Source organism: Anguilla anguilla, chromosome 2 (assembly GCF_013347855.1).
Source record: "Anguilla anguilla isolate fAngAng1 chromosome 2, fAngAng1.pri, whole genome shotgun sequence".
Lineage (NCBI taxonomy): Eukaryota > Metazoa > Chordata > Actinopteri > Anguilliformes > Anguillidae > Anguilla > Anguilla anguilla.
The window spans coordinates 14,402,525-14,420,490 of NC_049202.1; the positions used below are offsets into that span (position 1 = coordinate 14,402,525).

The 17,966-nt window shown below is 38.6% G+C and overlaps 1 protein-coding gene across 2 annotated transcripts; it reads left to right on the forward strand.

Annotated features, from left to right (window-relative positions):
* The first annotated feature begins 5,612 nt into the window (after positions 1–5,612).
* Positions 5,613–13,258, forward strand: LOC118221541 (G-protein coupled receptor 26-like). 2 transcript variants are annotated; one of them, XR_004764130.1, is made up of 4 exons: positions 5,613–6,669; positions 8,480–8,593; positions 11,484–12,360; positions 12,547–13,258. XR_004764130.1 is itself a non-coding variant. In XM_035406695.1 (3 exons), exons 1-3 carry the CDS (start codon positions 5,999–6,001, stop codon positions 11,725–11,727), a joined length of 1,029 nt encoding a protein of 342 aa, XP_035262586.1. In that variant the 5' UTR covers positions 5,613–5,998; the 3' UTR covers positions 11,728–13,258. The 2 variants fall into 2 exon arrangements, 1 of the variants encoding a protein (XP_035262586.1); XM_035406695.1 differs by having other exon boundaries at positions 11,484–13,258.
* The last annotated feature ends 4,708 nt before the right edge of the window (positions 13,259–17,966 follow it).

Below are 17,966 nucleotides of genomic sequence, written 5' to 3' on the forward strand. Positions count from 1 at the left end.
AAGATTTAGGGTATTTCAGGTCCCTATTACTGGTTTCTTCTTGTATTTTTTAGACATGGCTTATATATTCTTGTTCAGGATTCAATTTTTTTTTGTTATATATTGATGTTTTTCTCAATTTGGTCTCACTAAAAGAAGAACATTGAACACTAATGTTTTAAAATGTATGAATGTAAGTAAACCCTGTAACAATTTCTATTGTAAAATACAGCATCTACTATCTTATTAAAAATTCTGTCTGCCATTCTATGTCCTATTACACATGAAAATAAACAACTTTCTGTTTTTCAGAATTTTAAAGAACCTGTGTTTTCAGGTATAACTTAATTGGGAAAAGAGTAATCGAAAATTGCTGCTGTGAGCTATTTCGATGTGAAGATTCATCACACTTCCAGTAGTTGTGTTGAGTTTGAGAGAGGCAATTAGGGTAGTAAAACAGACATTGTACGAGAAATATGAAATGAATTAATGACCTGCCAATCTTATTCCAAGTCAAGCATAGAATTGGACCTGGCAGATAATTCTAACCCAAACTGTCACAGCAAAAGTAAGAAATGCTGGAGGCGAACACTTTCACTCCCATACAGTTTGGTTTGGACCTGCTGTTTTTACATCTTCTGACAAGAGGTATTATCTTCAAAGGCAAGCTTGAGATCGTGTTTCAAAGATAGTACCCTAAGACTCCTCAAAGCACTCTGATTTCAGATAATTATAAGCCACACAGTATTTCATGAGGCAAGTCAGAGTGAAGGAGGTGCTCCCTATCTGCAAGCAACTAAGATGCATTTAGCCAATGTCAGATTGTAAACAAAGACACGTTCTAGGAAACACCGGGAGACATTTTTAAATCTGGTCCATTTTTAGTTTAATTGGCTTCATGATAAAAGTGAAGGCTGAGTTCTTTGAATGAACAATCTGCTTATTCGGGGAGATTTAGTTTGGTGCTTTTACGGATTACATGAGAGGCTACTTCAAGGTGTGCCCAGCGGTAGAGAAAAACTGCACTTTCTTAGAGACATTTCATCATTAAAAACGGAAGTAATCAAGTCCAATTCTCAACCATTGGTACTCTGTATGATGTAGTGGCACAAGTCAACCTACCGTAAATCAATCCATACCATCCACATCACATGCATATGTGCTACCTTCTCAGTCATAGGCTGTGGACTGTTCAGTCCCATAGTACTAGGCTGCTGAAAAGCCCATTGCATGGAATGTTGTCTTTGCTTCCTAGTGGTGTCAAGTACAATCTTGGCATTAACCGTGATTTAGACAAAGCCTTATTGACATGCCCACACATTAACATGCTATAAAAGCTGTGTTATGCTTTGCTCCCCCCACTTCTACAAACACTCAAGGACAGCAGTGTGATGTAATAATTAACACGTAGCCAAAAGGCCTCTCAGATGATAAATATAATGTAAGTATATTTCATCTGTCTAAATTCATTACACTGCCCTTATTAGAAAAAACTTTTCAACATGACTAGTTCTTCATATGTTGTTGACATTTTATGAAGAGTATTTTATATTGGATTCTATTCTTGTGCACTAGTAATTTTGACCGTTACAAGCAAATTGATTTAATACAATATGCTCTTCTTGTGGGGGGTGCAGTGTTTCCTTCATAATTTAAAATACATTCAGAGTGGATTCTTTCATTAATGGTGGCAGAATTTCACATTCAGCAAAATTTTGAATTGCACACATTTCCAGTTGCATTGGTAATCTAAACGATACTGGTATCTCATAACTTTGACTGATCCAGTCAGTAATGAATCCCAGTCTATTAGCAGATCCTTTCCTGTTCTTGGTAATAATTGACTTTATCAGACATTTTTTGTTTTTGTTTTGTTTTTTAACTCTCCGGACCACCTCCCTGTAAGGTGTAAACTAATTTTCTGCTTGAAATATTGCAGACCTAATTAGGTAGATTGTCATTGAGAGGTGCAGTGCTGTATGACACAGCAAGTGGTATCACTTGGGATTCTACCCATTTTCACAGTGCCGGGCTGTACTGCACTGCACGTACGGAACCGCGCGGTTGCGTGACAACTCTTGCTGGTGCTTTCTCTGCAGGGCAATTGCTACATCATGTGAAACTCTAATTTGGAAAAGCACACTCTGCAAGCAGACCCTTGAGGAGACTCGTTCTGACCGGGAGGTATGGTCCCATGAGGGAGGGGTAAAGGGGGGGTGGCGGGGTGGCTCATCAGCAGCATCTGCCTGACCCATCTGTCCTTGCTCTGCCCAATTCCCCCGTCTCCCAGCCGCGGACCCGGCGAGGCTTCACGGGGCGGGCGGCGGGTGGCGGGGGGACGCGATGGCATTTCAGACAGCTTCATCTGCAAGTCATTCCTCCCGCTGTCATGTCACTCCGTGCCACACAAAACAAGAGGCTGCATTTAAAAAAAAAAAAAACTGAAAGAAACAAAGTGTCCCCGCTCTGTCCTGCTGTAATACAGCCGTGATTAATGATGACAACGACAAAGGCTAAGGGGGAAAAAGACATCTGCTGAATGTATTACCTCTTTAAACGGTGAGCTGGCTACATCTGTATCCAAGCCATTTGAGGTGTTCACTGTGTTTAGCATTCGCACACAGTGCTCCTTGGCTTTTGTGATCAATTTCCTGGAGAAAATGGTGGGTTTAAAAGCTAACCATCAAACAAATGCAGTTTTCTCATGATGTTACAGTTTCTTGTTATATAGTGACTGTGCCACAACTACATAAAATGACTTTATTAAACTATATTTGAAGCTTGATTACTTCCAACCTTCATTATTGAATAATGTAGCATCGTTTTGGTAGGGACTGAATCCACTGCTGTGCCAGTCATCAAAAAAAAAAAGAAAAAAAGGAAAACATCACAGCGTCTTGTGAGCTACTGAATATTTAGCTTCCCTTCATTTCAAAAGACTCCTCTGCTGCTGGCTTCTCAGTACACCTCGGAGTCTGTGTGTGGGTTCTCACATAAGCTGTCACCTCTCTCTCTCTTTCTCAGACCGAGACAGTGGAGGATTGTAAATAATGCTCTCGCCGTGCTCTCGCGTGTCGTCTGTGACAGCGTCTCCTGCGCGCTGCCCACACACGCGCCCACGGAGGGTTCCTCACGCTGACGGCTCACGTGCGGCGCTTTCGGCGCGGTTCCCACGGCGTTAGGGCGCATTGCGTGATCGAGCTGCCCTCCTACAGCGCTCTGCGCAGAGCCAGACGCTGGGAGCCGTTATGCACGTGCCTCTAAATGCAAAGGCATAGCAATCGCGCGAAGCAGTCAAACAAAGCCAAAATGAGCATCAACAAAAGATATCTACACTATTGAAAGAATGACAATTTATATAATTTGATTTGATTTGATTTTTATGGCTCTCTTTATTTATTTTTTAATTACCCATTTGCTTAGCCAGCAGCCTGAATCTGTATAGCATTTTAAACCGCAAAATTATTTACTGAAGCTATGCAGAAACCAATTGCCAACGGTGGCCTAGGATTTAAACCAGCAGCTTTCTGGTTAAAAGTCCAGAAGGCTACTGGTTCAAAGTAGAAAAAACTTGATTGCTTATTCAGCTGCATTTTGGAAATGGGGCTTGTAATCAGAAGATTGAAGGCTTTCTTTCTAGGTGGGGGACTGAGTAATTTATTCTTGAGTATTCACTGTGAATTATTTCAGTAAAATAATATATTCTATGCAAAATGGGAAACGTAGTACAAATGTTGTGATGCAGTTACCTTGCATAAGGCAGTCTTCTAAATGAAGAAAATTATATGAAATTGATAGAGTCAATATCAGAGTCTGTAAACAAAGTTGTTCTTGTAGTTGTTGGTTTTCTTTTTTTTTTCTTTTTCTTTTTGGCTTTTCTAGTGTTCGGTGATTCAGTAATTTCAGTAATAAAGGTCAGGTCTAAGTAACTTTTAATAATTTCTGGTTGTAAATCTATTTTTACATTTAAACCAAAAGACAAATTAAATCTATTAATCTGAGGTGGGGCTCAAAACATTTTTACAAAAATTTTTTGTACCTGGCCATGTAAAATGCCCTGCAATGTCCTGCCATAAACATTCGGATGGCTATACGATTGTAGCTTGTGGCTGCATAAGTTTCCCTGGCTATACTCTGGCTGCCCTGTCCCCTGTTTCTTTTGAGTCTTTATGTGCCTCACACTTCTTCTGTATGCTTTAGCAGCCTGTCCCCAAGGAGACAACAAAATATTGCACTACTCATTACAGTATATGGTGTCCTTAGTTGCACATTCTGACCATGCCTCCCTCTCTCTCTGTCAATTGACTGTAAAGCATTAGCCACAACATTCAATGCGCAATTTGGGGTAATTGATGCAAAATTAAATAATTTGAGCTCAGAGGAAAGCAATTTGTTTGGTTCAGAATGCTCATCACATGGTCTGTTGGCTTATCTAATAGCCTTGGCCAGGGTGCTGTTCACAACTTATGTGTGTGGTAAGATTTGTGTTGCTGGGTATTCTTACGAAACAGCTCCACAGGAAAAGTCCCATCAATGGTATGACAACAATGTCTCACCTGAGAATTGAAACAGCAACCTTTGGGCTATGAGAGCTTTTTTTTGCCACTCAGTTATTGATAGAATCCCACAACAGATGATTTGATTTGTCAGTTTTAAACTTGAGTCTACTAAAGGACAATTCAATCTTCAGAAAGGTTCTTTGCTAGTTAAGGTTCCATTCTGTAAATGTTTTCTAGATAAATATCTGAGCAAATTAGTGTCCATAACATTATGATGTACAAGACATGATGCATTGAAAATGAAATTGTTTCCGTAAATATACAGAGCACTGTAAAAAGGTATAGGTTTGGAAACTGTGGCCACTTGGTACAGTGTTCACACCTGTTGGTGTTTGCAAACACCAACAATTGGGGGTTCTTCAGGTTCTCTTTTTCACAGACATGAGCTGGGTTATTTTGTGTGAGATTATGCATTAAAAACGCAAAATGCAGTATAAAGCCATTTTAGATGCCAATATAAAATTAGTGACTGAAAATTAATGTGCATTGTGTGTGTGTGTGTGTGTGTGTCTATGTATGCATGTACACGTGCAGCTGCCTAATTATCCATGAAAACATCTGAAAACCTCAGAGCAAAAGACAATGGTTTGTACTTTTTAAATCACAATATAAATGTCTATTCATAAATCTTCACGAATCACGAATAATACATCATTCCATGTTGCATGCAATGTACTGTAGTAGATGGTCTGACAGGAACATGAAATGTTTTTGATGTCTCAAGGCTTGAAAAAGGATTTTTAGAAGCCCGCATATGTGGCAGCTGTGGGTTTCTAAACTTCTTTTGTCTCTTAATCAGTAGTTTTTTTTATTGTATTATCATTTTATTTTTGTCTTGGCTCAGACCCAAAAAACAGTAGTGCTTCACAGCTTCTTTCCTTTTTAGATTGAATAAAATTTCGATTTGTCCTTTAAAGTGATCTCTATTCCATTTAATACTTGTTAAATACATTACAGGTATTATTACAGTTGACTTGTCGGTCTGATTAATTGTTTAATTTGTCCAACCCATTTGTAATTTAGCCAACAGCATTCGCCAGTTTATGGTAATGACATTCGAGTGAGAGAGCACAAGACAGTTCCTCCTGAGTGCAAGGTGTACGAGGCAATCGCGACTGGAACAGTTCCAGAAGACGTTCAAGGGAGGGAAAGAACTATAATAAATGCCACTTTTGTGGACCGCGGAAGAGCTTTCGTGATCTACTCACGAATCTCTTCACTGCTTTTCAATCCTGTTGATTATTCCTGATGCCTTGTAACTTGACGGGCATCCCCGCTGCTTCCTGCACAAATCTGAAAGCAGTGACGTGGAAAGAAGCAGATTTGCTCCTCGGGAAATAACAGGGGCTATCTGGGCACGGTGGTGGATGCGTCTTGCAGCTCTCACCATGTCATTCTCTAAAAGCTTCGCGTGGCTGGATATAATTATCGCAACTCAGGATATTTGAGCGGGAAACACCATGGACACAGTGGAGATAATTCTCTCCCTCTTGGTAGTAGTCATCATCATAGTGTCGTTGCTGTCCAACGTGCTGGTGCTGATCTGCTTTCTGTATAGCCCGGAGATCCGGAAGCAAGTACCGGCATTGTTTACCCTCAACCTGACCTTCTGCAACTTGTTGCTAACTGTTTCCAACATGCCTCTGACTTTGGTGGGACTCGTCAACAATGGTCAAATTGGCGGCCAGGTGTTATGTCAGAGTGCTGGTTTTCTGGACACCTTTTTGACTACAAATTCAATGCTGAGTATGGCAGCTCTGAGCATCGACAGGTGGATCGCAGTGGTTTTCCCTCTAAGCTATCACTCCAAAATGCGACACAGAGACGCAGCTTTCGTGCTTGGCTACACGTGGGTACACTCCGTATGCTTCTCTACAGTAGCCGCTTGTCTCTCATGGGTGGGATACAATCAACTTTACGCATCTTGTACTCTCTGTAATGCCAGAGCGAACAGCAGTCGGACCCAGTTTGTTGTCTTTACAGTGGTCTTCCACTCGCTCACGTTTCTCCTGTCTTTGGTAGTGCTGTGCGTTACATACCTTAAAGTGCTAAAAGTGGCTCGGTTCCACTGTAAAAGGATAGACGTTATTACCATGCAGACTTTAGTGCTTCTCGTGGACATTCACCCAAGGTAAGACGTTTTTAACAGACAGTGGGTTGTATGTATTATGATCTTTGTTTGTTTCACAGTTGTGGTTCAACTTGAGTGGTAATAGCAGAAATTACATACATTTTACAAAACTTTTTTTTGCCGCTGGAACGAAGCTTGTTTTCTTTTTCTTTGTTTTTATAACAAATGCACCCACAGCCCCAGAGCTGAAATCGCTGTAATAGAATTAAATAGCTAGGGAATACGTCGTGTTTGACATTATTTTGTCACCTGGTCTACCGTATAAATCGAGCCATTTCGCGCTGGCATGGTTAAGATGAGGAATTCCCCCCTTTTTATGTGCTAGCGCTATATTGTTTAACGGCTGTTGACTAATTTAAACGACACTTAATTAATATCAAGCATTTAACTGACTATGTGAAGCAAACTGGACAGACAAGAGTATTTAGAACCACTCGTGTCCGATTTCCTCCGTGAAATGGTAGCAGGAATTATTTTAATGCAGTGCGCGTGCCCTTTCTCAAATCATAGTTTGAGAAAACCTTTGCCTTGAATCTTACTCCACATTTTTTAGAGCTTTGAGCGGTTCTGATCAATCAAAGCTCTAAATTGTGGAGTATGATCACATTTACCAAAAGACTAGCTTAACATAATTACAGTAAATCATGCATACTGTGACCCTTGCTATTTGACTCTGAAATACTTTGATCACAGTCGCGGAAATATTACCCCCGTAATTACCCGTTTTCCCTTCTCATTTTCTTATAGACTGCGTGATATTCATCACAAAGTACTGTCTTCAACTGCATGTGCAAAACTGCAAAAGCATATAGATAAAAGCACACAGAATGATACTTAAGTACTGGAGAATATTCATTTCCATATAGGAGTATTGCAGTATAAAGCAAATAAAATAAGTAAATAAATAACAGATTAGATTTACTGTTGTAAAATTTAGCAGTCCCCAAGACACCTGTATAGGCATTCACTCTTATATTTTCAGTTTGAAATTGCTTGAACATCATTTAGATTCTTGCAGTATTCTCCCTTGCTTGCAGACCTGACCAGTTGAGCTTTTTAGTGGAGGTATATTTCACAAACATTAGCCTACCTAGTTTGTTTACAGACGTTGTACATACAAAGTTGTACTGGTGAGGATTACCTATGGGATTCAGGCTATACCACAACCTCAAAGTGATCTACAAGCATACCTACGAGCAGGTCAGTTTTACCATGTGTGCATTAATAGACAAGTGCAGGCACATCACAATCCTATATATGATATAAGACTGTTAGCAAGAGGAAATTGGCTGTGATGAACTGAAACCAGTCATCAAAACAGAATGTTAAACTTATTATCCCATATTTCATTAACTGTGTATTTAGTCTCCAGACATATTACAGTCCTTCAGTATGTTATAAGCATAAAAGTCACACCCGCACTGAAGTGCCCTAGTTTTCTAGTTTTGCAAGTCAAACAGCATTGTTTGACTAAGTATTCATAAATTGAAAGAGAAACCATTCCTTTGTTCCATGTGCATGACAATCAATCTATCAATCAGACACACACAGACACTCACACATGCACACATAAATAAATGTACATGCACATACACACACATGCACACACATAAACACACACACACACAGATGCTCACAAGCACAAATAAATTCACACACACAGACACCCACAGAGGCTCACACACACACACACACACACAAATAAATGTAAATGTACACGCGCATACACAGACTTCCTTTTGCCCTTTTCACATTACCCAGCATTTCTTTTGTGATTTTGGCATGATGCGAGCCTTTGTGCCTTGGCCAGTGTTCGACAGCGATGCCTGGAGGAACAGAAGAGACGGAGACAGAGAGCCACCAAAAAGATCAGCACCTTCATCGGCTCGTTTGTGGTGTGCTTCGCGCCCTACGTGATTACAAGGTGAGGGTGACCAGATTGACTTTTCAAGTTCTACAGCCGAGCTACAGCCACTTTCCTGCATTAGAATCCGGATGCAACCGACCTGCAGCTTGGCCTCATCAGGCATTTAGCCCCAACACCACAGAGCCCTGCACTGAGATCGTCTGACGTAGTGATAATGGATACCCTGTTGCTTAATTTGCATTTTTATCACTCGTTGGGTTCTGCTCCAAAACCAATAAACTTTTTTTTTTTTTAATCAATGTCTCTGAATGGGTGTGGTAGAAATGGAAGTCTTACACTTAATCTGCCTGCCTGCTTATGTATCACATATGGTGCTGTATGATAAGCTTTTTGACAGAGGAAGGTGGTGCACCATACTTCTCTCGTCCTATTATATGAGACACAATGCGGGTGGTATTAGCGAGTCTAAGAAGATGTTCAGTACAAATACTGTAGATTAGGCAGCACATACAGTGGAAAATGTCAATTTTTTAAATCTTAAATTAGTTGGTTGGTAAAATAACTTCAATTTCTTGGCCACAGGTGGAGGAGAGGAATCGTACATGTGTTTATGTGATAAGTATTCTGTGTCAACTTAACATATAAAGTGCAATATTCATGTTCAAGAAGAATGTATATTTTTATCTGAATTTGTCTAACTGGACTCAGTACATATGCATTACTTGTTGCAATACTACAACAATTTCACTGCAGATTTGACAGCACTGTAGTGCATAGCAGAATGGTAGCTGTAACATGATTTTCACTCAAGATAACAAGATTAATTCCCTGTAAAGTTTGGTGGAGGAGGAACAATGGTCTGGGGCTGTTTTTCATGGTTTGTGCTCCTTAGTTCCAGTGAAGGGAAATCTTAATGCTCCGCATACAGTAACACTCTAACTGACATTCTAAAGAGTTATGCACTTCCAACTTTGTGGCAACAGTTTGGGGAAGGCCCTTTCCTGTGCCCCCGTACGCAAGGCAAGGTCCATAAAGAAATCCTTGCTGAGTTTGGTGGGGAAGAACCTGACTGGCCTGCACAGAGCCCTGACCACTACCCCACCAAACAACTTTGGGATTAATTAGAATGCCAACTGCAAGCCAGGCCTTATACTCTCATCAGTGCCCAACCTCACTAATGTTCTTGTGCCTGAATGGAAGTGAATCCTGAAGCCATGTTCCATGTTGGAGAGCCTTCCCAGTGGAGGCTGCTATAGCAGCAAATGGGGGTCCAATTCCATATTAATGGTTTCGGAATGAGATGTTCAACAAGTACATATGGGTGTCATGTTCAGGTGTCCACATACTTTTGGAAATGTAGTGTATCACTTGAGTGCTTTATATGAGAATTATGCTGAAATGAAGTATTATAATGTTTACAAAAATTATAATAATAGTGATCATGTGAATATAAATAGGTAATAGATGTGTTAAAATATTACTTTGTAATGTGGTCAATTCACTGTAAATGGTGGCTTTTAGTTTTCAGTGTAAAGAATGGCCTGCCATATGCAGTTATTGTAGGTGTCATGGATCCTATCAAATAAGGATATAGCTAATTGGACTTGTTTCAGAGGGTGAATACGTTCCACCATGTTGTGTTTTCCCTTTAGGTTCATTATCTACTGCAGCCTTTTCTTTGCTCACTGTAAACTTCTGCAACACTGAGAGGGATGGTGACTGAATATATGAAATTTAATTCCCTGGGTGAATAAAAAAAGTCTAATAAGCGTTCAGCAGAGATTCCTTTCAAGTAAAGCTCTAAAAGGTAGGGAGAGGGAGCAATTGAAGTAAAGGCCTTGTTATGCAGCTACTTTCTTGTGCTGGTTTGTTTTGTGAAAAATGAAGTGTAGATTCACCTCTGGTAATACACCTCTGGTGTATGGTAGATACACAGTAAAAAGGAACACATAGCTCACAAAGCACCTGTAATTCCTCAAAATCATAGTGAAGAAGTCATTATTGGGAGTGGCAAAGCTGTTAAATCTGAAATTGATACTGGATGTTCAAGCCAATGGGTGAATTAAGCTTATCCAACATTCCCAAAGCATCATATGAAGGAATCAGTGCTATTCAGAGAAAGACTCCCCAAAACTGTTTATATTCCTTAGAACAATTTTTTACTGTAAATCACAGGCATCTTTATCATTACCAGGAGACCAATAGGGAGTAGGTTACAGACAGTTGATTTGCAACTTTTCCAGCAGAAAACTCTGGTTTTCTGCTGGAAAGATAGTTGCCACCCTTCCTGGTACCCTTTGCCTCTGTCTGATGCTGGCATGCCATTTAACAAAAGGTTTTCTTTTGTTAGCATCTAGTTGTCATGCTATATTCTCCTTGCCTCTCCTGCTAATCATCTTATTACTCACAAAGCATTAATTTTCTGTGCTGCTGCATCCCCCACACTTTCTTTTCCCCAGGTGAGGCATTAACAGGCATTTAATGTAGGCTCATAAGATAATAAATTCTGTACTGACTCCCACAATTCTCTCTTGTTGATTTTCTGTTTTCTCTTAAATTAATTTCTGCCATATCTTTTTATTATTCTAGGGATCCGGATAGTAGGACCCATGCTTTGTTTCAATCTCAATATTTATAGGGTAGTTTCTTTCAGAGCTTTTAGGATTAGAACAGTATGGTCATGGCCCTTCTGACCCATTTGGTTCCTTAGCTAACCTGTGCTCTCTTTACCAAACAGCTGACCAGCTCAAATCATGTGACATTGAATATAAAATGAGCTTACTATTCAGTATGTTGATCAATTTTTTTTATTTATTTTGCGGACAGTTGTTAATTCCCAGAAATGGGGATAATATATGGTCACAATTCATTCACAGTGAGTCCACAGTGATTCCACAGTGATTCTCCCGCTTCATTATCTTCTTTGCATGTCCATTTTTCCCGACAGGATTGTGGAGCTGTTTCCGGTAGTGCCTATCAACTCTCACTGGGGAGTTGCCTCCAAGTGCTTGGCTTACAGCAAAGCGGCCTGCGACCCATTTGTTTACTCTCTGCTGAGGAACCAGTACAGGAAGACGTGCTCCGACATCATCAACAAAATCCTGAAACGGAGCTCTCTCAACACGTCGGGGCGACAGCACGAGAACGGGAGGAACAACTTCGTTCAGACCGCCGAGGGAACCCTTCCATGAAAAACGGACCCGTCCACTGGGGGCATGTGGTGCTGAGGGGAACTAGCCGTGTGCCAAGGCCTGTGGAAGCAGCTCTGCTTTTGAAAAAAATCAGAAGAGTGCGAGGGGAGGGTGACAGAGTTGAGTGCTTCATTGTCATCTTTGGGCATTTTGACTGGTTGCCATCCCATGTAGCTCAACACTCTTGAAAACAGAACATGTGTCCCCAAGACTTAACCCTGAACATCCAAGACTTCTGAGGATGGATCGCCACCTTCATCTCATGAGGCATGTCAAACAGGAGATGTTGTACTCAAAGCAAGACATTTTTTTCTGAAGATTTGCTGGTGATCACTTGTATGGAAGAAGAATAATAATAAGAAGAAGATGTAGTTTGACATGTCCCTTCCTGCTTTAGAATGGTGGATTCGTCACTGAGGTCACAAGGTACTGCTGCTTTGCTTCCTCATTTGTTTTCAGATTAATTTATTTTATTTAAAAAAAAATTGTGACATCAACCATGAAGAACATATTGTATATGTGAACAGATTTGTTTCCAGGGGAACTGTGTTCATTTATGTGGAAGTGTTGCAGTAAGGACCAAACAGCTCACCGAGAATGCCAAAGGGGGATTTTCTGAATGCATTATTAACGGTATGAACACACGTCCTCTGGTTCTCGAAAGGTTTCTGTGAAAAACACCCTCTGAAAAAAAATCCTGAGTAAAATGGATTGGAAGGCAAAGCATTTATAATTTCAAACAGATGAGTTTAATGCACTGAGTGTTTGTTCCCCCATATTTGTGCTAGAAACGCCCATGTTTTTTATCTTTGTTTCTAGTTCTAAGATGCACACTTCCCTCGTGCCGTATATGGCGTGCTGAACTGCAGCAGAGTGGTCAACAGCCTCCCAGTCTTCCTGCCTATCACCCACAGAAATAGTTCACATGTAGCCAAGAAGGGAGGTTCTCGGTGGAACGGGAGCATCCAGTCCGATAATGGATAACCTGATGGAAGTTCACAGTTTCCTGTAGAGCTTGGTCATTGCTTTTCTGAAACCAATTAACAGATGTACCCCCCAGTTGTGTCCATCTTAGGACAAAGCTATAACTATTGTTAACACCCCTGCCTTCCTCTCACCCCCAAATCGTTCTCCTGCTGATGTTACTGCTGAAGATAGCCCCTCTGGTTGTTTGATCAACTGTAGCATAATTGCGATGGCTTGCCTGGACTAGCCTCCGCAACACAGACCATACTTAGCCTTTGTCTCTGTGCCTGTCTGAGTCCCTTTCTCACTGCACTCACTAGGCTCAAAAGAAAATAACCTCTTTGGTAACATAATAATATTAATAAGTCATTAACACGTCATTAAGAACCACAAACAAATCATTAGTTCATGAGTGTTCTAAAGCTTGAGATTGCGAGTAAATGATTTCTGTTAAGTTTATGTTTTACATAATGTGTTTGTTGACATGTACTAGTGAGATAAAGAGTATGTGTTAGCAAACCATTTATTGTTCTGAAGGAAATCAGTAAAATTATAATAAAGACCACGTAAAACTCTTTCATTTTATGAGTAAAAGTTGATTTGTAAAGCTGTTATTATTCATTTTCCATTTTTAGAGCTGAATACACATATGTAATATATGTTTGTCTTGCATTCATATTTATTAAGTACTTATTCATCACTTACAAATCTTTTTGCAGTAATCTAAAACTGTTGAAACTGTTCATCCAAAGTTAATCAGCCATTAGTATTCCTTATGCAATGTTTATTCATCACTTATCCACTTTCTACAGTACCTCATTTAAAGGCATACTATGCAGGATTTTCACCATGATATTATTATAGAATAACCATTACTATGATGCACTGGAAATCTGTGTCTGCCTGTTTGTCTTGTATTTGTTGTTCAAAGAATTCGGGACATTTCTGGGCATGACACTTTTTTCTTTGCGTGCTGTATCTGAAATTCATATGGTCAATAGAGGAAGAAGGAGAAGAAGAACAAGAAATGTGTATGAATTGACTACAGGTGATACGTTTCCAGCTGGGTTAGTGCTGGAGATAGGCTCGCCTTGGTGGCTAACCTAACACTAATCAACTGGCTGGTCAATATTCAGAAACATTAGGTAGCCGCCATTGTTAGCTAACTAAAGTCAGTTATGTTCGTCAAACTAGCTGGCCGAAAATTTCCTGTGGGTCCGATAGCAGCAGCTTTAAGATTCCAATCCACTTCTTGCGGATCATATTATCTATTGCCTATCTTTAGCTAAGTAATAGGGGTGAGTGAGTTCAGTTCAAAAACCTAATATGGTGTATAAGTTAAGTATTCTTTTCTGTACACAAGTGCAGTTTGACTACTACAGACCAATATCCGTGGTCGGAGAAACACATTGCGTTTTTCATTGAATTAAAATCTTCGGTAAGTGTGCGGTAATGTGCATTTTTCTACAGATGGTAGCCGGTAGGCTGCAGCATGGAGGTCTTCTTGGCTACGTCCCTGATCTGCTTAAGGGGGAAAGCTTCCCCCCATTGAGCTACACAGTGGGAGAGGCATTATGTAAAGATGCAAATAAATAGATGAATAAATAAATTAATTAATAAAAGCAACAATTTATTGATGTGGTTGTGAATATGTGTGCTTAGGCTACACTATAGAATTTTGCCTTGCTTCCAGGCAGGCAATGGCAGACTGAAACCCACTGTTGCTGAGCAGTTACTCGAGTAGGTCTGTTCCATAACCACTAAGGTAAAGCTCTGTAACTTTGCTGCGTATCATAGCAAAGTGGGAGTTTTTGCAAATATGTAAGTTGAGCATTTTGGCGTACTTGTCGTTGCCTGACTGGTATGAATGCAGCGATTGCACTTTCTGAAAGAGACTTAATCGTATGATGCTAAGCTACCAACATAGCTAGATAGGGCACAATATCATCTGGTTCATTTGTTGGAGCGTGAGCTTTGTTATCTTGGGGGTGTAGGCTGGGTTGAACACGGAGGAGGAGACATTTTTGATTGTAAACACAGGAGAGAGGCAAGGAAAGTAGTCCTGCATAGTATGACTTTAACATTGAAATTGTTCATACTACTGTCAAGGTATGGAGAGGTCTCCAAACTATTAGCAACATTTCAAATGAACACATTTTGGAAAACATTAGTATCATTTACTAACATTTGAAAGCTTTGGAATACCCATTAATAAATGATTTGCTCATGGTTTTTAAGGCCATGTTAATGACTTAGTAATGAACATTATTATAAAAGGTAAACGTGTTACAGACTTGACATACATCAAATATTATAAATATTGTTTCTAAACACAAAATATCATGATTGATATGTATTATTTTTATGAAATATATCTTTTTCATCGAATGTTCGGAAAAGTGATGGGTACAATGTCAGTATTGGGTATTTGAAAATTAGTAAATTTTCAGCAGACGCTCTTGGCTGTTATTTGGTCCCTACTCTGGGTTGTTGGTCCATGTCTGTCTATTTTCTGTATCAGAACTAGAAGGACTCTGTATCAGAAGATTTTTTTGATTGAACCCTACATGTTGCAGGCTCAGCTTAAACACACGCACACAATATTTTGAACCGATTAAGGAAACAAGTATTTTTGCCTGTCTTAAGTGTGGAGTAAGCAAATCATGAGCTTGACATGATGCACAGTGCATTGTACTAGGCAGATGCACTTTTCTGAGTCTGTTTTGTGCTTGAGTGGCAAATTATCCCACAGGAGGACAATCTCAGCAGAAGCGTAATATCTATAGGGCACCATGCTGATGTCCCAGATAGCAGGAGACATTGATGGAATTGTAGGCATATACAGATTATTATGCTGTAACAGAAGAGTCACTATCATAATTTAAATGTGTATGCATTTTAATTGTTTACACAATTTTAATTGTTTTAATTGGTTATGCATTATTGATAAGTATTAACTGAAGCAGGATTGATGTTGGTTGTGTTAACCATCAGTGCTGCCATCTGATAGGACAATGTATGGGCATGCCAAAGATAATACATATTTTCCACATGGCAGGATGTTTACTTCCCGATCACTGCATACTGCCATTTACTTTTAAATGGTAGTGTTGACTTCCTGACCACTGCATACTGCCATTTACTTTTAACTGTCTACTTTAACTGTCATTCAAGGGTAAATACAGGGTCAATTGAATGACTTTTTGCTGCACTTATGTTATTGGTTAAATGGAAGCTAGTTAGCTCTGTAACATACTGCTTCTCAACTGTCAATAGATCATTTATTTGACGGCATAAGATGAGGAGCTCTGTCTTTTTCACAAATGGAACTGACCTAGTGTGCTTGATGTGATTGAAGTGATGCAGTATTGAACAGAAAAAGGTGAAATTGCAGTTGTCATTCAGTTTAGCCACAATTTATATTGAAGACAAGCAAACAACAGTGACAAAATTAAATCAATATATAAAGCAGTGAATAAATTGTATAATAATAACAGTTTATGACCGGTGTTTTTTTTTTTTTTTTTGTACTGACATTGGAATCATATGGTTCCGGTGTTTATGAATGCTTAAAGGAACACTAATCAGTTATAAAATTACTTTTTGTTTGTTTGTTTGTTTGTTTTCCTTCTGAGATTTACTTGTTCTTTTCCAAACAAAGATGAATGATGCCTTAAATGTTTCAATGTGATTCTTGTAGCATACATCCTGTTCAGTTCTGTGGGGTCAAATGAATGGAACCTGACAGGTCAAACCATCACAATAATTGGAAAGATGTTTGATGGGATGAGTAATTTATTGCCTTATGACTTAGTTTCTGTGTTTTCCTGTAGAAATCTTTGTTCAGTATATTCACATATGAACTTGTTTTTCTGTTGTTTTCATGATGCTAGTTTGCACTGAAATAGTTTTTAAATATACATTTTACAGGTATGACTGTTGAAATAAGGATATGTTGACATGCAGTAAAGTTGGTGAGGTAGTCTTCGATTTAGCAAAAATTACTTAAATTAAGTGCAGTATTAGATTGTATTTTTGACGATTATGTTAAAGCAGCGAAGGAAAAATTATTGATATTTCTTGTATAATTTTAACCGATGTAAATGAGCTGAATACATTGTCAAAAGTATTATTGAATGTGTGGCTTATGGTTGTAGTTAGTTGATTTTTAAACTTTGTATGATCATTTTCAGATTATGAGATTGAACCTACACAGATATTGCTGTGATGACTGAAATAGTAGCTCCCTCTGTACACTCTGAAATTATGACAGCTAATGAAAAATAGATTATGTGACTGAGCAATAGGTAATAATAGTAACAACAATAATAGTAATAATACGATTATTATTCTTATTCTTATTCTTATTCTTATTCTTATTCTTCTTCTTCTTCTTCTTCTTCTACTACTTCTTCTTCTTCTTCTTCTTCTTCTTCTTCTTCTTATTATTATTATTATTATTCATAATATGGGACAGTGCCATACATACTTATGTCTTGTGGCTGACATGAAAATTACCAATTCTTCAAGCTCCTCAAGTTTTGAGTCATAGCTGTCCCTAAAAGAAGGAGAAAATGATTCTGTCTTTAATGAAGGGTTCAATTTCATTTCAACATTTTTTGCGTGCTGTACAATTCAAACAGCATTAAAACTGTATTGCATTCAACATGCTGGAGTACATCAGAAAATTGTATCTGACATGTATGTTTATGCTTACAGTATGTATTTGCTATTGGCTGACATCACCTAGACTGACATGTTTTATGTGAAAATCCTGGCTTCACATTGCCGATACATATTGTTGATGTACTGACCAAATTTACCAGTCAACAATTTCAGTTACTAAAAGGCAATTCTGTGTAGCTGACAATAAAAGGTCTATTTTTTTTCTGTAAGTCATTTGTCAAACCATGTAAAGGGAAATGGTGGTATATATTTTTGTTAAAAGCAGGCAGTGTTTACTGAAATCTATTGTAAATTTATCTAAATAAATTTGTAATGTTTAAATGATGCTCCTTTGAATAATGTTTTGTCAGTGCTAAAGTAGTTTTAATTGTATAAATCCTGTTGAGGTAATAAATTTCAATAATCTACTCAAGTGAATTATGTTTGCATATTGGGTGTCTATATATATATATATATATATATATATATGTATATATATATATATATATATATATATATGTATATATATATATATATATATATATATATGTATATATATATATATAAATAAATTTTTCTCATGTTTTTGATAGCTGATAGACAGCTTG

What these genes read in the sequence shown, in the direction of transcription:
- LOC118221541 (XM_035406695.1), top strand. Translation starts at nt 5,999, where the DNA reads ATGGACACAGTGGAGATAATTCTCTCCCTCTTGGTAGTAGTCATCATC. An exon ending in CTCGTGGACATTCACCCAAG is followed by an intron (nt 6,670 to 8,479) that starts GTAAGACGTTTT and finishes TGCCTTGGCCAG; the next exon opens with TGTTCGACAGCGATGCCTGG. An exon ending in GCGCCCTACGTGATTACAAG is followed by an intron (nt 8,594 to 11,483) that starts GTGAGGGTGACC and finishes TTTTCCCGACAG; the next exon opens with GATTGTGGAGCTGTTTCCGG.